General features: G+C 44.6%; 1 protein-coding gene across 2 annotated transcripts in view; it reads left to right on the top strand.

Moving 5' to 3' along the window:
• Positions 1-583: 583 nt before the first annotated feature.
• The window catches only part of LMNA (lamin A/C), a 112,915-nt gene continuing 92,385 nt past the window's right edge, over positions 584-21,113 (top strand). Inside the window, exon 1 of one of the 2 annotated variants that reach the window (XM_069218015.1) lies at positions 584-1,041. In XM_069218015.1, the coding sequence (XP_069074116.1) occupies positions 695-1,041 (347 nt within the window). In that variant the 5' untranslated portion in view covers positions 584-694. Of the gene's footprint in view, positions 1,042-12,481; positions 12,939-21,113 lie in introns of those variants that run through there. The other variant, XM_069218014.1, reaches the window with a different exon arrangement.

The raw sequence follows: 21,113 nt of genomic DNA, 5'->3' as shown, positions 1-21,113 counted from the left end.
TGGAATCATGAGCATCCAACTTCTGAAATACTCTGGGTCAAAAACGACCTGTAGATCAAGATCACACGAAGGGATGGGGTACTGTGAACTAGGAAATTGTTTTGGGATAAGAAAACACTACTAAATGTACTCCCAGGTAGTGGAAAACGACCTGGAATAAACAAATTGGTCCATATTTCTTCTAAAAGGTATTCCAAAAACAGGATAGTTTGGAGGGAGTCAAGTTCATGTGCCAACCCGAAGTGGTCAACATCAGAGGTCTCTCTTTTATCTTCAGTGAAATTGCTGCTATTTTATCTTCAGTGAAATTGCTGCTAAAGTTATAAATTGTAAACAGATACATTCTGGGAATAAAAAACAAGACCTACTAAAATCTGGCATGTGGATCCCAGCATTGTTACTTATTCGCAACCCTATTAAAGTTTCAAAAAACAACAACTCTGCCATGGTGTTTTTTTTTCCTCTCTAGTGTTAAACAGTTGCAGATTTTTCCCTGTTCAAAGCTCTTCTACTTGAAAAAAATGAAGCATGAAACTGGAGGGTGGAGCTGGCGGTGCGAGCACGCTCCTCCCTGGGCCTGGCCGGGATATGTGAGCTGGAGCGGGAGCAGCGGGCACAGTGACAGCCAGAGGCACCGACGAGGACAGCCAGGCCGCCAGCTGCTCCCAGTAGACTCTGCACCGACCGAGCCGCCATGGAGACCCCCGGCCAGAAGCGCAGCACCCGCGCAGCGGCCGCCACCCCGCTCTCCCCCACCCGCATCACGCGGCTGCAGGAGAAGGAGGACCTCCAGGAGCTCAACGACCGGCTGGCCGTCTACATCGACAAGGTGCGCTCGCTCGAGTCGGAGAACGCCGGACTGCGCCTGCGCATCACCGAGTCCGAGGAGGTGGTGAACCGCGAGGTGACGGGCATCAAGTCGGCCTACGAGGGGGAGCTGGGGGACGCGCGCAAGACCCTCGACTCCGTGGCCAAGGAGCGCGCGCGCCTGCAGCTCGAGCTCAGCAAAGTGCGCGAGGACTACAAGGAGCTGAAGGCCAGGTAAGGCGGCGGCCGCGCGCGCGCGCGCGCGCGCGAGGGCTCCTGCTCCGTAGAGCTCCCGACACTGCACCGATAATAAGTTATAATCAGTTTCGTTAACGCTCAGTTTATCAGCCTCCGAAAGATGAAAGGCTGAGGCGTGGGAGCCCGAACTCAGGTTTGTGAGACACACTGTGGTTATTTTGAGGAGGTAAACACTGATGAGCCATTTTATAGTTATGAATGCTAATAAAATAATATTTGTAATTATCAGTAATAATAATAGCACGTACCATACCACACAGCACTAACACAAGACCTCAATGGGGTTTATAATCTCGCTTCTGGAATGATGAAAGGCTGAGTCATCTCTGCCTTGTAGGAATGGATGAGGCATGGGCTCCAGGCTTGTGACACACTTGTCTTTTTGAGGAAGCATTGCTCTACTGGGCCATTTTGCTGGGTTTGAGGATACGAACTGTAATCGAAAATAAATATGAATGATAAAAAATAATAATATATATAATCATTAATGTTGATTCGTATAGTTCGCACATTAAGGCACATAGCATACCTCAGTTGTCTGATAACCAACGCTCACAGCTGCCATTCATTAAAAACAACTCAGTGGGTGACATGCTATCGACTTCGAAAAAATGAAAGACAGGGTCTCGGTGTGCAGCGAGTTCATTGCAGCAGGTGCATTTGCTGACGGAGTTATCTAATCTTCCAATTTACTTGGTTCATCGTAAAAACTCCCTGCCTGCTAAGAGACCATCGGAATGTGTAATAGAAATTCCAAAAGAAAACAAATTGATTGCACGATAGAATTGGTTATAGCCTGTAGAAGATCACCCCTGGTTGAAACTCCAGGGACACTTCCGATCACTTCCACGTGCTACAAATAAAATACCACTGCCTTCGTCGCCAGAGCGGGTCCTGTGAGGTGATACTACGTCTGCCAGTCGTGCTCTAGGCAAGGAGCGGGGTCACCCACGCATTACTGCGCCCTATTATCATAAACTTTCACGGAAAGTCATTGCTTTTCTCCCCAAGGACCACGAAGTCCCGTGTGTGGGGATATTTGGGGAATACTGTGGCATTACAGAGTTTTTGGTGCGCGAGTTACCTACCTGAGGGGGATTGAGGCCGGTCCCTACCTCGATGGGATGCAAAGACCTGATGTCCCAAACACCTCGCTTTTCAGCGGAGTGTGTTCATCTCACTGAGCAATCCTCCCGGCTGCACCTTCGCCCGTGACTTTGTTTGACACACACACACTGTACTTCCCTACTGTTTTGTGACGCCCCGTTCATTTTCTTTGGGGAAAATATGAGCATTCGTATTTTTTCCTACAGAAATACGTAATTGTGTGTAAATGAAAAACGCCCATAGCTCTGTCACAAACCTCATGTGGAAAATCGATAAAGTCCCCGTTTTTATACAGAAAAGACCAAGTAAGGCGTTGCGTTGTCGTCCAAGACGTAATAGACGCTGGCATTCCTATTGTGGCGAGCTTCTCACGAAGGGTTTACTTACACCCTCTTGTGCAGTTGTGTTGTGACTGAAGGCGCTGTTAGTGGCGTGGCCTGAGACCGCTGCCCCTAACCGCAGCAGGTGATGGGTGCATCCCTTGAATGAATCTCAGCGACTTGAATTCAGATCCCCCCCACACACACACACACACATTCCAATCTAGCGATTTTTAACTCGTGTGTGCCATTATTGGTAAGAAAAAAAACATGGAAGCGTATGTCCGTTAATTTTGTGGTGACAAATTAAAGTCCTGGCCTTCATACAGTCTGTGGAGTGTAAATTGTAATACGATATGTGTCTTTTTCTGTGCACAATGCCAACGTTAGTGGCCAGAGAGCCCGATATTACATGCTCTTTTGTATTTATTTTTGTTGTTTGTATTGTGGCAACGGGTCGCCGTGTGGATGCGCTTTGCAGGCCTAGAGCGGCTAAAAAAGAAGGTAGGCGCTAAAGATGCCTCACAGTGCTACCGGCTGGGTTAGTATAGTTCAGATGGACATTCAGCGGAGGCTAAACCTCATCAAACGAGTCGGCGTAGGACACACCCGAGTTGAGGGAGGGGGCATAAAGGGGCTAGGTCCGTGATTTCTAAATTTTGGGCCAGATCTGTGTAGGAAAACAAGATAGGAAATAGGAAAAAAATATTGTCCTAACTTTTACTTTTCCTGACAGCGCTGCACACTGTGGAAGAGACGGTACTGACACGAGAGGATATTTTAGCACCTTGTCTGAGCCTGTCTCCGGCTGTATTACATGAACATTCACTGAGTGGGTTCCTCCTTCACTGCTCAGGACGATTGTGCTTCATACCGCAAAAAACATGTCACTTCTTGTTAAGTTACAAAACTAAAAGTGCAGATTTCTCTTTCTCCCGCCCACTAACAACCTGAAGCATAAGCAACACATTATACACTTATCACACACGACCGGGTTGTGCATGAATATATCACCTTATTTTGCTGTCTGGAGTTTTTACAAATGGTTTGACTGAAGATATTAGCCTAGGTTTGTCATCCAAAATGTCTTCCAGAACACTCAAGAAACCAGGGAGGCGCCGGATTATGAAATCCCTGCCACGCCCGTCCTGGAGGCCTGTGGTGAAAGGGGCAGGTCCGTGACGTGATCCGTCTGGAGTCGTAGCCTGATGTGTCTCCTCTGTGGGGACACACCAGTTTTAAACAAGCATTTGCAATGCAACGGGCTCGCGTTTGCTCATGTTAGTGCTGATAGCGTTGTAAACTCCTAACCCGACTTTTCACCTATCGGCAAAAGTGCTTTTATGTACGTAACCCGAAAAAGTGCAATTAACTGTGTAAAGCGCTCAACTTCTGGCAAGCGAAATCGCGCTAGGAAAATAGAGAAAATGTAGTCCACGAGCCGGACAGAAAACAGCGAGCCTCGCGTGTTTTCTGTACTTGGTCGATGCGCTCGAGGAGGGCTAGCCACCGGAAAAGGCATGACGTATGCATGCCTTCGACTAATGAAAGCAAGCAGATTTTAATAGGCAAGCCCACGAACCAATGAAAAACACTGACGTGACGTCGACAGGGCTCCAAGCCCTTTTCTAATACCTAAAGCGTCTCGCTGTGATACGCATGCGCGAGCACATGCAACGCAGGCTCGACCCTAAAAATGCATTTTTCCCCTCACGCATGTTAATTTTCCGCCCTGGGTTTCCGGCAGTGCTTTAAATGGAAATACAGAAGTGCATGTACTCACTCTAGAGTACCTGCTTGCCTCAGAGAAGTGCCAGGACTCTCTCAATTAAATGTATTGTACTAGTGCTGAGAAGTGCAGTTACTCTACCCTTCAAATTAAAGAAGTGCAGGTACTCAGTCCCGGACAGTACCTGCCCATTTAAAACACTGATTTCCACGAAATCACGTTATTCTCTATCAGTCCTTAACTCTACAGAGACACATTTCCAGCTTCCACTACACAGACATTTTTTTTTTTATTTAGCGCTTGCCGCTACACTCTTCAGGCTTCTTAGTGCTATAAAAGTTACGGAGTCACTTTTACCCACATAAATTCAGTTACATTTCAATGATCTGCAGGGATGATGCACCAGTAGTCGGATCCATTGGGATTCCAAGCTGTGACACATAGATTAACCAAAAATATCAAGAGCAGAAGCATTAATCCACTGAGCTATCTTATGGTCCATTGCTCCAAAATATCGTGTCACTCTTTTCTGAAATAAGTAATGTATTTCAAAGTTAATTCTGTCAGACAATTGCAGCGTCTGGGCCAGTGCTTTAAATAGGATGGTACTGGTCGGTACTGAGTACCGGCACTTTTTTATTTTGAGAGGGAGAGTACCTGTTCTTCTCAAGAAAAATGCAATACTTTTAATTGCGAGTACCAGCACTTCTCAGAAACAAGCAGGTACTCTGGCGCAGAGTAACTGAACTTCTATTTTTCTATTTTTCCATTTCAAGCACTGATCTGGACAATCCCAAAGAAATAAACAGTGCAAGAATCCCACCCAGTCCCCCTCACCAGCAAAAAACCCTGCTGTGGTCAATGTCTCTACCTGTCTGGAGCTGTTTATTTCCTCTCCTCTACTCCAACCTAATTTCATTACATAATTATTATATATGTCACTTACATAACATATTGGTGTATTCTAGTTGTCTTACATTTCCAATCCTCTGAGGTGTGAAAAATGAGTTATGAAGAGGGAATTGCCATAGTCCCGTCTTGAGAAATTTAAGACGGAACTTTGACCTTGCGGTCCAATGCCTGAAGCCTAAATAGGAATCTCAATTGAAATAGACAACCTTGTCCATACCGTTCACGTGGGATTGAAGATGCAGTCAATTCTGCAAAGTACTGGCAAGCATGGGCAGCTGCAGAATTTTTTTCAGGGGGCATAATTTTCTCAGTGGAGTGGCATATTTTAAACGGCATCCTTCCTGAGCCAGCGTGACACTACGGCGGCCATAGTGTTACGCTGCACTGTGAGCCTTCACACCAGGCTGCTCCCAAATACAGGGGAGCAAGTACCCTCCCCTTACCCCCCCACTGCGGACACCCATGTTAGCAAGCAATTTGGTACAATAAATGATCAAAGGTTTGCACTCAAGAATGTCTCCCCAGCAATGAACAGAGATCCTGGAGTGTTTATAGGAATTAAGGGAAACTGATTTTAGATGCTTAGGTTTGAGGTGATGAGAGTGACATCCACTTCTGAATGATAAAAGGTGCCTTTAGGTATGGATATCATGGGATCTCAAAAATAACACATTGCCCTACTAGAATTCCTTTGTATGTGCTCCTTGTGGAAAGGATCAATGCAATCCCTCACAGTGAAGACAGCCAATGCCTGTAGTGGGCGGAAACAACATTTGAATGATACAATGTCAGGATGAAGAGGGCCTGCTGAAAACCCCTGCAAGTATAATATATCTGTATTATTTTACTAAAACCAAAAAGTACTGGCTAAAGTCAGACCTAAAAGGTACACTACTTAGGTCAGGTGTCAAGGATAAAGAGAAGGGCGATATGATGATTTTTTTAATGTAATAGATTTTGTATTTTTTATGATATATTAAGCTGCTCCTTTACAAAGCCCGACTAGTCTTTAAGACTAGTACAGTAGCTAGGGGTTACTTGTGATAAAAAATGTTTTCTCTCTGAAAAAGATCATCAAGATTCAGAGGCGGATGGAGACCGCAGCTCTTTCAGTGGCCGGAGGCACCGTTACATATTCCTTTGCCCGTGATGTTACAAATAACCCAACATAGAGTACGTAGCTGAGTACTAGGCCAGACCCAGTAGCAACCCTGAGTAGTTGGCGCAAATTTGTCATAAACCCTTTTCTGTTATTCTATATGAAAACAATCGCCAGCATTCATAGTAGGAGGGTCTCTGTGGTCTTTTGTCCCTTTCGTTTACAACAAGCAACGCAATGTAGTCCCTTTTTAGTTGCTGCAAGTTGAGGAATTCAAAATGGTCTCATACGGAGAGAACAACCAATGGGTGTTAATAAAAACAAATTAATGCATGAATAATAATGTGAGGTGGCCACCGTCTCAAATATCTCCACCCTTACATTACCTGGTGCATGGCATAAACTGAGGAACCCACTTTGTATTTTTATTAGGGGCGGGCAATAAATTTGCTCCGCCGGTGGAGTTGGTGGAATTTTGGCCTCTCCTCATTACTATGGTAACAAGGAGTTCTGACGAATTCCACCAGCTACCGCATGACATATTTGGAGCGGCTCGCCAAGGGTAAGTTGGCTAGCGTGAGCAAGAATTGGCATCCCCTAGTGTGATTTTCCAGAGCTAGCAGAGGACCTGCCAAGATTTTCCCAACGTTGTCGGCCGCGGACGGTTGTGACTGTTCCAGGTGAGAAAGTTGAGGTGGTGAGAAAGCTGTCACTCAAGTAGACAATCTACCTGAGAGGCAGCAAAACCAACTCGAGCAGCAGCGCCCTCCAGTGTGCCACGTGGGGCCGTTTGCGCTGATTTGTCTGCACGAAATGAGCTCCCGGGACTAACAATCAGCGTGAGTAGGTGCGATGTTCGGACTCCCGCACATTTGCAGCCCTCTGCAGAATCTTGCAGAGTTTGCAAACGCCGTGAGTTCCACTCACCTCTAATTTTTATGCACCCTAGCGCCTCAGTCACTTTGATGAAGGAACGCAACTTGAAAGTCAGGACACTGCAGTTAGAATAATGCTAAAGTGAGGTATCCTCAAAGTAACGCTACCCTGCAAAAACGTGCAGCTCTGACAGAATAGGCAAGGAAGGGTATGTTCATCCTTCCAAACGAGGCCTTGTGCTGTGGTTTCGGAGCGCTTCCTGTTGGTCGCCTCATACACCCAGGCGCTGCCAGGTACCGACTTTCAGTTTCCTGTGGTATTGTAGAATTTTGGAAATATTAAAACATATTCAATAGAATAAAGGGCGCCCACAGTTTTTTTATTTTCTTCAGTGCCGGCTTTATGCCCTCTGCACATATCCTCGTGGTAAAAATCCAATTTCCTGCCTAGATGTGTTTGTGTGGGTGATTGCTGTTATAAACGTATATAATTATTTACAATGTCAAATGTATCCTAACCTGGGCATCTGTTCTTCTTTAAACTGCTTTTATGCAGTAGCAACTGTAAATATTAGGGGTTGCTCTTACCCAGTTCGGGCATATTCTTTTAGTAACTATAACTAAAGCGCTCAGATACCAGTTTGGGATTTTTTTGCGCTATATAAAATTCTAAGTTAAATAACCAAATTAATAAAAATCCGGACGATGCAGTGCCTCCCAGAGGCATTCATTTAAGGAAAAGTGGTATTGTAAAAGGCCTGACCTCCGGCCTCGGCGCAGACTGTGCCCTCCCGGCTCTCTAAGAGCCACATGTTCGGAATTCTCAGGATGTCCTTGGAGGCAGCACTGAGTATCCAGGATGTCAGTGCAGCAAGGTTGGCAGAGACTCGAGGGGTTCTTACTATGGAGGGACTAACTTGGGTCTCTGCAGCGCCTGCGATGCCTAGAGGGGGGAGGGGACAGCTGCGAAGTAGCTAAAAGTCATGTGCAGTGCCTTCACTTTCTCTTGGCTCGTAAACCGTCAGCACAATGGATTCTGGGTCTTGTAGTTTTGCTTATAACTTTATAATAATGGGCTTAAAGATCCTAAAGCGCAAAGAGCAGTTGGATAAAAAGTCCAGACTGGCCGAAGGTCTTCAGCAGACATGGAGACTTGGCAGCTGTGGACATTAAGTGCTTGACTTACAAAGGTGTTTCCAGCTGTACAATTATGTTTGAGGATGAAAGTGCCTTCATTTACGCCCTTCAGCAATTCACAAACAAATAAAAGGCTTTTACTATTGGACATTTCCCCACCACGAGTTTTCTGAGTCCACAATAGTAAAGGGTGGATGAAGGAAGAACCAGGTGTTCTTTGCCCTCTAAGATTGTGACCGCCCACAAACATGACCATTTGTGGGCGGTCCCAAACTGAAATCTGATTGCTTGCTGGAAATGGTTGGGAATTTACTCCAGCCCAGGACTGGAGTAACTTCCCTTTCAGGATGTGAAGGAGAGCAGATCACCTCTAGATCTGGAGCAGGGGTGTGGAAAGGACTTTTTCTGAGGAGAAAAAAAGTGTCCCTGTGGTGATAAAGTTTTTTTCACATTCAGCGGCTTTCCCACACTGTGGAAGTGTACGCTACCTACAACTCTACATGGGAGGAATAGGCAGCCTAACAGGGCCCAAACGAAGTGCATTAGTAAGCTTGGAGTCCTATGCTTTGCAAGGTTTCCCAGGCATACTGTTAGGTAAGCAGGCATACCTGTTTTTGTAAATATAAAAAACATAAAGTATAAAACACATTGAAGCCGTGGGGTAGACCTCCACCGGGACTTTTACACTTCTCACTTTGAATCAGGCTTAATCTAATTAGAAGGTTTCCATTCAACCAAAGCCCTACATGTTTGTGAGCAAACAACCTTACTGAAATTGAAGGGGGCGCACATCAATTTTTGCAGGAGAACCCAAAATCTTTGTTGTAGCTGGTTACAATGTTGGGCTCTTGTGTTCTTGCATTGGAGTATTTCTCCCATGAATGGTTGCAGAACATGAAGTAAGCTTTGTGGAATTTTTTTAAATTATTATTTTATGAGGAGCTCTGTGACTGCTACAGAGCCCCTGCAGGAGTCGAACCGACTGCATAGGATTTGTTGGTACAATAAATGACTGGTATTTCAGAGTTTTCGAGGTCCGCCTTCTCCACCTTGCTCTAGCAAACAAAGAATTGCTCGGCTATACAAGTCGCCTATATAAGTGGCATGACTGAGCAGGAGTGTTTTGTATCTGAAGCTATTTCGGATATGGCGTACAGTCACCTTCATCTCACTTATTTGTGCTACAGATGCATCTCATTGCGCTTGGCTTGATTTTTAGGTCTAGCTTACCAGACAACGCAGAGTGTCCGGTTGGGAAAGATCTATTGTGAGCTTATAGAGGGCTTATCGCCTGCTTATTGCTTACCATAGGTTGGCTTTATTGTGACTCTCATCTGATAGCTTCTTATTTGAGGGTTTGCCTTCCTCTTCATAGACTGGGGCTGAGCATCTTTATGATCATTTTGATTGGCAGACTTGTATTTTTTCGGTGCTCACATTTAAGGAATTATTTTTGCCTTTTTCATACAGCACTCGATAAGAGTGCGCATGTATGTTAGATTTCTCCCTCTTGTGCTGCTTCACCCCTCAAGTACCCCCTTCCATCACTGTGTTGCTCCACACCCCTCCGCTTGTCTGTAAACACACAAACAGCGATACTTCTGCTGGGGTAGGGCTGAGAGGCAGACTCTACAGGTTTCTTTCGTTGTATCGCCTGCATTCCACATATTATTGAAAGCACAAGCCTTGGCACACAAAGACTTCTATGGGCGGTGGAGGGGAGTCTGCTGCACTCAGCTGGCGTCTGAGGCAGAAGGTGTATTTAGCATAACACATTTCCTTAAGGCCCAAAAATCTGCTCCCTGGGCCAGTGCTGAGGAGTAAATGGCTGAATCCCGTGGAAAGTAAATGAGGCCTTGGCAAGCATTTCCATTTACATTCTGATGCATCCTTATTCTTTTTAAATTCCTTGTTATTGTTTTTAAAGCCATGCACTTTACAGTTTCCTTAGATCATACATATTTGATAAATATACCATGACAGTTGTAAACAGTGAAAATAATCAATTCACTGTATAGTTTTGAGATACCATTAGATACATGTTTGCTCTTCCTTCAGTATTTTAAAATGTTTTTTTCTTTTACTATTTGTAAACAATGCTTTACAGACAAACATTCGCAAAGCCAATAACTTTGCACTCGCATTATAACGTCGAGGCCTATTGGCTTTGCCATTGCTTTTTGTGTATAGTGCTCGGCTGCTACAGTCTTGCAGAATAATAGCACGGTAGGCAGTGTCATAAAAATTATCATTTTGAACTGTATTAATTGTACAATCCTCAGACGGATGAGAGGATCAGTCGCCCACTTGGAACTTGAATGTCTTACCTAGATGCCAAGCACAGATGACATCAGAGGTGAGTGTACACAGCCTCTAGAACTGCAAGAAGTGCGGCCCGAGCACCTCTGATCACCTGACGAGAGATAACCTAGCCCCCCAAAATAAGTTATTGATATTTTGAGTCATGAGGTATACTGTAATGTAAAAGCGAGATAAAGTAAATTGGCCACTCTGCTCTAATGGTGTCATCTACTGCGGGGGTTGTGGGGGGTGGTTTTAATCCCAAGGTTCTAAGCACTTCAGACTGAATGAGGTCAGTTTTTTTTTTTACTCACAAAAAGGATGATGTATCTGTTTTCGCCCTAGGCAGTAAACATGGTACCTTTGTGGTGCTTGACTCTCCGCACAGGGAATGCTTTATGTACATGCTCATTCATATTTGTGGTACCAAGAAGCTACCTTTAAACAGAATAATTGGTAATGAAAAAAAAATCACATTACATTTTTGTATTGTTATTATTTATATATTTTTGTAGCGACAGTACATATATACACAATAAGGGCGGATTTAGAGTGTCTCTGGTGTTGTAGATTTGCAACATATAAATGAGCTCCACTTAAAGATTGCAACAACCCAGAGTTCTCTCCTTCTGTTTTGCATAATATACACATATAAGCTTGCGTATAACGGCCTAATATATATATATTTATATATACAGCCAACTTGTTCGCTCCTTGTCCCAGGAGGTCACAAGGGGGTAGCACTCCCTTTACATCCACTCTAAGTTGTTTCCACTTGGCGTAACTCTTTATCAGGTTTCACCAACAGAAAACAGTTGTGACCACCAACTTTGCTCAGGTCCAGCATTTTATTGCATCATGGTGATACACAGCAAAATTCCCCATCGCATTTCGGAGATCACATCTCCTTGATCACAGATATATATATATATATGATATCATATAACACTCTGCGGATCTGCATGTGGAACGTATGGTATATGCCACTGTAGTTATAGCCAGAACACAATGGAATAAATCAGTGCACTAAGATACAATCACATTACGTAGGATTTGTGAATATGATCCAAGTTGTTTCCCCCAATGAAGTGACTGTAGAATGGAGGCATCAAGCATTGTTTTCTCAAGACCTCTACACTCTACTCTGGTAATAATACCTTTGCACTGTTTGTGCAAATGTATTATTATTAATACATTTGGTTTTGTGTTTATTATTAACGTTGTTTCAAATAACGTGCTATTGTGTCTTATTTATTTTTACTGGCATGGCACAACACTATATAAATATGTATTATGCAGATGCACCATTGCTAAGAATGGCGAGGGGCCATGATTTGCGGAAGGCAAATGATTTTATGTGTACAGCCTCTTATCCCTTTGCATTGTGAGGTACATTTAGGGTGGACAGCTGCACACTCCATTTTGGTACACACTGTGCACGAGGAGTGGAATGAGACTACTTGCCAAAATGACTGTACTTCTAAATGGCCATTAAATATGCACACAAAATTGCTCTTTTTATCAAGGCGATGCAAACAGGACTGTCCTTTAGCTTGGGCGGTTTGTGGGTGATGCGCACGTTCTAGGAACTCAACACTGGCAATATCGTTGCATGTATGTACATGGTACTCGTGTAGCCTGAACCTAGCTGAAGAACGACCGAGTGCTAAATAGTGACTGTGAGCCCTAGGATACGATTCATGGTTGTTACGTTCTTCTTCCATTAGATTTTTGCCGAGTTAATACTTTGAAATTGAACACAGCCTTGTAAAATATGTAGCTGGGTTATTACTGGTTTATTGCCAGTGGCTTGTCCTCCTTGTGCAGTGTCCAAGTTATAAAAATAAAGTAATGACACTGAAGGCGTGGAGTTGGCGGCCCAAGACCCCTCCCTTGGCTTGGTTATGTGAGCTGGAGCCGGAGAGGAGGGCACACTGACTGCCAGCAGCCGAGACGAGGACAGTCCAGCTGTCTGTTGCTCCCTTGCCTCCCCAACAGCGGATTCTGTCTGGACACTAACGGAATCTCCGCCCGGCATCTGTTAGTATGGAGACCCCAGGGCAGAAGCGCAGCACCCGCAGAGGAGGTACCCCATTGCTCTCTCCCACCCGCATCACCCGGCTACAAGAGAAGGAGGACCTCCAGGAGCTCAACGACAGACTTGCGGTCTACATCGACAAGGTGCGCTCGCTCGAGTCGGAGAATGCTGGACTGCGTCTGCGCATCACCGAGTCTGAGGAGGCACTGAACCGCGAGGTAACGGGCATCAAGTCAGCCTATGAGGTGGAGCTGGGGGACGCGCGCAAGACCCTCGACGCCGTGGCCAAGGAGCGTGCGCGCCTGCAGCTCGAGCTCAGCAAAGTGCGCGAGGACTACAAGGAGCTGAAGGCCAGGTAAGGCGACGGCCAAGTTATAAGGGTAGGACAGATCTTTTATTCTACCCTGCTTTTCCCCAGTGGGCTGGAGCTCTTGGAGGACGGTTTTGAAAGACCTGTGATGCCGCTGTCACTTTTCCCAGTTCTGCAGGGTTAATTTTAGCAGCCATTGTGAGGCTTCAGGAGAAAGAGAGGGAGGGAGAGAAAGGTAAACAGAAAGCGGTCAGAGAGAGAGAGAAGAGAGAGCAGAGAGAGGGAATGGGTGGCTGAAAGAGAGAGATTGTACTAGGAAACAAGAGAGAGGGGCAGATCTGAGCCTTTCTGGCTTGGCTGACTTTGGTTTCCTTGTCCGGCGCTAGCAACATCTGTTTTTTATGGCTCTTGGCACCGCAAATGTTGAAGATTGCTAGTCCAATAATTTATTATTACCACCCAACCATAGTAATTCCATCAATATCCGAAGAAAGAACGGCTGAGCCCATGGTGCCAGGATTCAGACTTGTGACCTACAGCTCGCACAGTTTTGAGGAGACATTAATCTGCTGGGACGTTTTATAGATAATAATATTAATAATTATTATTATTATTATTATTATAATTATAATAATAGCAACAACATTTTCAATAATAATAATAATGGTAAAAATAATTATAACATAATTACTAATATTATTATAATCATTTCTGTGCCACACAGCACGGGACAGAGTGCAAACCCGAATGTGTCTCTGTAAACCACACCTGACAGCTGCCATTCATCGTCAGAAGGTTCTTGAAATCATGGATTACTGAATCCTTTCGATGGTTCGAGGTTCAGGCTGCATGGTTACTTCGAGCATGGTAATTAACGTAGTATGTGTGTGTAAAAGACAAATGCGTATATTAGGTCGGAGGGTACAATAGCGAAACTTTAAACTATAATGCTGTAATTCACTAGGGTGAAAGGAACTCATCCTAAAACTTCCTTGATTTGCATTTAAGACTAAACAGACCCTAAAGTTTGTGAGTGCATTCAGTATGTCGCCTTTGGTGGGCCTGCAATATGCAATTCTTTCCCTCTAAAAATTCGGGCATGTACTTCCTTTCTGGAGTTTCGTAAGCTGTTGAAAACTTGGATATTTAAGATCACTGCTGCCACTTGTTTTCATGTAGTACTTGGAATCCCTGTTAGCGTAGCCATGCTCCTCACTAGCATGTATTCATCATGATCATTTCCCCAAAACCCTGAGTTGGCGGAATGTCCAAAAAATGTCTTGAACTACAAGGATTCAGATTGCAGCCTCATATTTCACAGCAGACATGTCAACCCACTGAGCAATCTAACCATCCATTTCTTTTATTTAGTCCAGGGTAGAACTTGCTCGCTGATAGATCAATAAACACTTTAATATAAAAGTAAAAGAATGAGTGCGGCTTTGGAAAGGACAGGAGATGTATGTGCAAACACCTATAGTCTTAAATTTTTGGTTTTCTCTGTCTCCTTCAAAATTTCTACTCTTTCACCTTAGATGTCCTTCGTTCCTCAGCGCACTCTATAGAGTAGCTACGCGCAGGGTGCGCCCACTACCATAAGCACTCGCGGCACTAATGCTTTTAATAGGCAGGTTCCGTCAGGTACCGAGTACTTGCACTTCTTAAATTTGAAAGAGGAGACTACCTACAGCTCTCAGCAAGGGAGCAATACTTTTAAAGGGAGAGTACCAGCACTTCTCAGAAGCAAACATGTACTCTGGGACGGTAAGAATTGGTAGAGCAGACCTGCGACTCACGCGGTGCTGCTGTGTGTCACATGATATCGGATCCCTTCATACGCTCATTTGGTGAGGAGCCGATATCACACGGTGGTGAGGAAATCGAGCTGGAAACCACTGCAAAGAGTTGATTTTCAGCACTTTTACTGAGGCTTTGAACAGTCGATATCCACTAAGGGGTGCAAAAACACCCCAGTACATTGGCACCGTCCTCATAAAGCAATTTTGTTTTATTTATTTTTTTGGAGGAGTGGGTTCGGTGGGATGGAGCGGGCAAAAGTGCCTCAAATATTTCTTGGTGGAGGTCCTACACCCACCAAGAACTCACCCCTTTCTCACATGGTGATTTTTTTATTTGTTTAGTTGAAATGTCTGGTAGTGGGATGGTGGTGCGGTTTTCCAAATTTCCATTTAAAACACTGATTGCACTCAATTACAAGCTTGAAACCTCCTGAATGAGGAATAATGTGGTCAGCACGCATGCTAATCTCCATTCCAAAGTGTATAAACAGCACATACACACTATTTGCTCCAAAAGTGTAATCCTGTTGTAGACATAAATGGGAGATTGAGCCTAAAACTGGACTACCGCCCACATTGGTATGGTAGTCCTTGTTTCTTCTGTGTGTGTAGAAGAATCATATAGATTTCTTGGAAGTGCCACCATTTTTCATAGGGAAATAAGCTACATATGTTGCAATGTGTTTAGGGCCACTGGAATTATGTAATGCTGCAGCATTTCCACATAATTATGGATATGCTCCAATTGCCACGTATTCTGGCAACTTGCGCATAATTTGCAATTGTAAAAGCATATGTCTAGCTCAAACAAATCAAAAGTTTCTAAAAACTCTACCACACGCTGCAGCGCATTGGTAGACTTCGTGTCATGCAGCGACAGATCACCTTTCAGTTGCTAATTGCTGTGTTTAGGCGCTATGCTGATATTAATGAGCTGAAACGTCTGCCGATATTGTTTTACCATCTGTGTACATGTGACAAAAAACTAATTGTAGTGCTATGAATCAAGATATTGTTGCTGCTTCAATGCAGAGTGTCTCTGAAAGGCAGGAAGACTACTGGAGGAGATGGCCTTTCACGCTTTGCTAATAAAAAATGCCAGGGAGTGGTCAATTAAAAAAATGCATGCATCCACTCCAAAAATATAAATGTGCAATTCAGTGGTTTACCTCCCTGGTTAACCTGAAGCGTAAAAGACATTCTAAATACACACGGACGGACCTGCAGGTTTCTGAATTCAAAATAGTTTTCTGTTGCAATTTTATCCAGTGGTTTTGAGAATTTAACGTTATTCCAAATGTCCCATTCAAAATTCTGCCCTACAATGATAGGAGTGAAGAAGAGAATTATGAAATACTTGCCACGGCCTTCTGGAAGCCACAGGCTAGATCGGCCAGCTCGTGACGTGCGTCGCTTTCTACTTCTTGGCTCCAAGCCTCCTCGTTGCAAATAAAGAACTAATGTAAAGAAAGCAGGTCTTTTTTTTACCCAAGTGAAGTTGTGCAGTGTGTATCATATTCGCCTAGACCTAGCCACACCAAGCACACTTTCTTGCTCCTGATATAATCATGGTACCTTTTTCTGCTTAGTGCTTGATGCCAGAGTCTTAAGGCTTCTTAGCGCTGTGAATAGTAGAAGTTGCAGTCACCCAATTCACTTATCCCTACCTGAAAAGTACAGTAGTCTAGGAGCATAATTCACCAAGATTCCAACCAGAGACGTCTAGTGTGCACAGATTTCTGTTGCAGGCGCATTATCCGAATAAGCTATCATACCCACAAGTTCATTGTCTCACCTTTTCTCTGAAAGACATAACTTACTTCACAGTTACTGGTATTACCATTTGGGCAGGCGCTTGGGGGTGGGTGGGGGGGGGGCGGGGGGGGGGAGAGACTGACTCTTCTATTCTTCTGTTCACTGCTCTAATTTTTGTTGTAAAGTCCATGGGTGCAGAAGCGAAGCAAGGACGCCATGCCCCCTTTGACTGCTGTTGAGGTACTAAAATGCAACCATTATCAGGGTTCAATGGGCCCTTCAGGGCTCTGGGTCTTTGTGCCACTGCACCTGCTGCATCAGTCAAACCTACGTCACTGCACGGTTGCATTAACCAGCTGCTGGTTGCTGGGGAACAATAATGCAGGAGTAGAAAAAGCTTGCATGCGTAGTAAAAAGAAGTTATGCGAACGGTGTATTTTAATAGCAGTGGAAGTTTGTAAACTATCGGATCAGGGTTTTAATGGTGTCACCTGCAATCTATAATACTTAAATGTGCTTTCTAGTAAACCTGTGTTGCTTCTGGTAGGAGATGGCAGGGAATGTAGTTTTTTCGGCCCCTCGGAGGGTCTGGTGAAAGATGCATAGAAAAAAACGATAATTGGACCTTGGCAGATGGATTCAAGCCAAACTGGGGAAGCCTAAAAAGGAATGCAGCCCTTCAACTATGAGTTACAACTGTGGAGGAAGAATAAGCAAAACTGGGCTCATACTTCCAAATAAGGCCCTGTGCCTGGGTTTAGGAGAGCTTCCTGCCCGTCGTCTGCTGTGGCCCTAGTCTCCTCTGGGGGCTGACCTCAGTTCCGGTAGTATTCCAGTGTTTTCAAAACACTGCGAGATATTCCGACAGGACCTGTGAAGGGCGGACAGTTCTGAGGTGGGTTTGTCCTACGTCAGCCTCGACGACGCCGTGCCATGTGGCTGCCAGTGCGTCACCGCCTCCCAGTGCTGGCTACAGTAGGGAAGGCCCTTTGCCTGCTTGGGTCCTTTGGTAGCTGGAGTGTGAACCCAGAAAGGCTGGCAAAACCCACGCCAGGGCAGGCCGGGGCACAATTGTGACAAGGTTGAATTCCCAGTGTTGCAAACCTACTATGGAACACTTTCAGGGTGTACGCAGCTCGGTGTTAGGTTGTTCTATGCCTGTACTTGGCCAACCAAAGTTAATGTGCAGGGGTCCTCAAATATTTTCCCCGGAGACCCCAACATTTTGCGTTGCACACCTGGCTATTAGTGATTTGGTTTTTCTGGAGGTTCCAAGTGCTGCAACTGGGCCTGAACTAAGAATGCTGCATTGATCTCATTCATTCTAAATGTGGCCGTGTAAGGGACCCTACAACCTACCACAACACCCTTGTAAGGGGTGGGACTGGCTGTGCTTGGTTTGTGTAACATGAGCCTGGTATACAGGATATTTCAGGGAAAAGCAATGAATGAACCACTAGGGTAGGTAAGCTGTCTCCACAGTAGGAACGTGGCACATTCCCAGGGACCAGGTGCAGCCCCATAGAGTACACCTTAAGAGATGAAATGTTGTGGAACAGGGCACAGTTTCATGCATTAACAACAATTTCAATATGGGACAACTTCAGCTTTCATTTCTGCTGACAGGTCGTGATTTTTTTAATGGATAATTTATTACTTTTTTGCAAATATACTAATTGTAATTACGTTTTCTATTTTCATATCTGTTGTATATGGAAAAAAGAAAAAGAGCAAAAAAACTTTGCTGGCTTCCTTAGGCTAGACCTAGGGGCTTTGCCAGTGCTCGTCATGATGTGAAGCTGCCGGCAGGGTGGATTTTAGTGCCCAGTGAATTGCGTTTTGAATATACCAACGCAGCCTCCAGTGGGCACTGCATCTGGCCCAGGCTTGTGTGGCAGCTGTCCCTCGGCGCTAGTCCACGGCCAGCTGTATAGCACACGTCATTCAGGGCTGTAGTGCTACGAACCTTGCCAAGTCTGGCGCCCTGAGCTCGGTCTCCTCAGGCGCTTCAAGGGTTTGAAAGCCGAGCCGTGCGTTAGTGTGTGCCGGCGAGCACACGTGTCCTTCCAGAACATTCCGGAAATTACAGGACAGATACTGCCGCCTTCCAGAACACCCCAGAGACCTCTGAGCGGAGGGGATTGGCTGGCTGTTAAAAGTGACAGCGTGCCATTGCCAGATATTTGCCTGACTCCTTTGGCTCGCTTTATTACGTCTGACGTTACCAACACTTTTTTGATTTTAGTAAAATATGTCTTATATACTCACTTTTCATTTTTTTTTTGAGGGGGAGTGTTATCCAGCCATACTCATTCACTGTTCGTTATTGTGTCATTTACATTTTTATGTTGTTCACTATAGTTTACAGAATGAGGAAATAGGTAAGCCAACTTTAGCCATTGGTAACTTTTCCGTGAGTGACAGCATTCTAGCATTTCACATGGTGCACATCCGCCCACAAAGTAGTTCCCTTCAGTACCAGGGACTACTATGACAATGTGTGCTTTTTTAGAACAAAGAATATTTTGTTTTTACCTAATGTATTCTAGAGTTCTGAGTGATTGGCAGCTTCGCCAACAATAACATTTGGTAATAATCAAGGCAAGCAAAATAAGCACTGACCGAGCCAAAGCGCTGGCACCCTACACCTACTGACTTTGCTAATGCTTGTTTGAGATGTACTGGCTAGTCTGTGAACTAAGCCAAGTGGCTAGAAGATTCATCTTTCAGTGCCCAGCCCAACACCATTTTCTGCCTTCTAACATGTCCTTCCCCACACAAATTAAACGCGTTGATAAGATGTCAAACTGTTTTTGAAATCTCCAAAAGTCATTTTTTGGAAGAATATGAAAATAAAATTCCCTGTGCCACTATAACATCTTTTTCTATCCCAGTAACTCAAAGTAGTGCTTTTAGTTGAATGCTTTAAAACCAAAGAAAACCATTCAAGTTTTATCCAAGATAAGCCAGTGCTTAATTTGTGCCAGTTGTTTCATATGATGGGCACCAACTTTCATGTTTGGGGATGAAGGCTTACATTTCATTAGGGACTTCGACCGACAGAGAGAGATAGAAAGTAACAACGAAAGGAGAAAGAGAGGAAAATCAGTATCAAAGGGAGAACACAGGAATGGAAAAGAACCTGCAAGAGTGAGATGTTTAGCTGGTGGAAGAAAGAGGCATGAGGTCAGGTGAAACAAGACTAGGCAATCTTGCTATTCAGTATGCGTTTGTACCTAGGGTATCTGGGACAACTTCAGTCCTACTTTGTGGTTCTCGTGTTTACTCAACAGTTACTATTTGGATCCTCCCAGCCCTGATTGAGCAATACAGGCAGGGTTACCTCGTCAGTGCATGTCAGTCTTACTGTCTGAGTTCCTTGAGCAAGCTATTAAATCCTGCACTCCCTACCTCGGCTAAACAGGCAAGGATTACCTCATGTGATTGATGAGAGAGGTACGTCTCACTGGCCACGTGATGGCCTGGTCCCATCAGTCGGCTTTGGTCTGCCTCCAGATCCTCTCATGGCTCCTGCACTAGGAAGTGAGTACTCCCTTCTTGATGGCTCACGTCCTGCACCGCCGCTCCACTGTACCGGCCCACGCCTGGCGGGCTTACAAGGCTTTGGTAATGCATGGGTGAGGACACCGCGGCTGTTGCTTTGGAAACATTTGTAGTGTCTCAAGAGATTTATAAGGACTTTGGTCAGGCGAGAAGATTTTTTTTTCCTTGTAGCACCTCACAGTAGGCGTTTAACAATCACTCTATCTTTACCCGTGTGACCAAGGCCGCTCCAAACCCAACGCAGAGTTGGCAAGAGGTTCTTTCATTTATCTTGAAACACAATTAAAGTTTCTGAGTGTGCAGGTGTTGGTCCTTGACTGGCCTGAGCACTGGGTTGGCATTTACAGAGGTGTGATTAATAAACGTTTTAAAAATACATTTTTTTAAAATTGTTTTGCATGGTAGCCATGACCGTCTTTCTTAATGTTAATTTCACACCTAAATCCAAGTAGTTGTAGTTATTTTTCTTACCCTGACATTATTTCTGATACATTAAACAGAGTTTCCTGGCCTTTGGCTCTGAAAGTTTGAGTACTGTATTGCCATAAAATTAGGTTGCCTTCCAATAGGACTGAACTCTAAATCCCAAAGAATTTGTTGCCCGGCCGTTCAGTTATGTCGATGGATGGATGAATGAAAGGGCATACATTTACCATCAGTTTTTGCTAAGGCGACCAAGTTTATGTTTGTTTCTGTATTTTTAGTCAGAAAAATTGACATCACTATTTCTCTAGCATTTGCCCTCCTTCCAACCAAAACTCTACCGACTGCCACAGATTTTAGTTAAAAGGGTGGGTGTGGACTTACATAAGGTAAGTTATGATGACAATAAGACATCTAGTACTTTGTGCTAAATCCTCCATACAAGAGAGCTTTCTGGGAACAGAAGCTCCTTTCTTCTATTTGCATAAGCCATCTTATTCTGGAGAACAAAGTGTAATCAAAGCAGTACCAGGGGAAAGGTCTGCACTGGGTGTCACCCGGCCCTCGTCAAGCTTGCTAGAGACGGCCTTGTGTCATCCGCTCATCTGGAGGCCTTCCCTCCAGATAAGGAGCGCCCGAGATTATGAAAAACACGAGACCGGCTCCGGTGTCGCGCGCT

Source organism: Pleurodeles waltl, chromosome 12 (assembly GCF_031143425.1).
Source record: "Pleurodeles waltl isolate 20211129_DDA chromosome 12, aPleWal1.hap1.20221129, whole genome shotgun sequence".
Lineage (NCBI taxonomy): Eukaryota > Metazoa > Chordata > Amphibia > Caudata > Salamandridae > Pleurodeles > Pleurodeles waltl.
The sequence above is the reverse complement of the archived record's forward strand: the minus strand, read 5'-3'. Positions and strand labels throughout refer to the sequence as shown.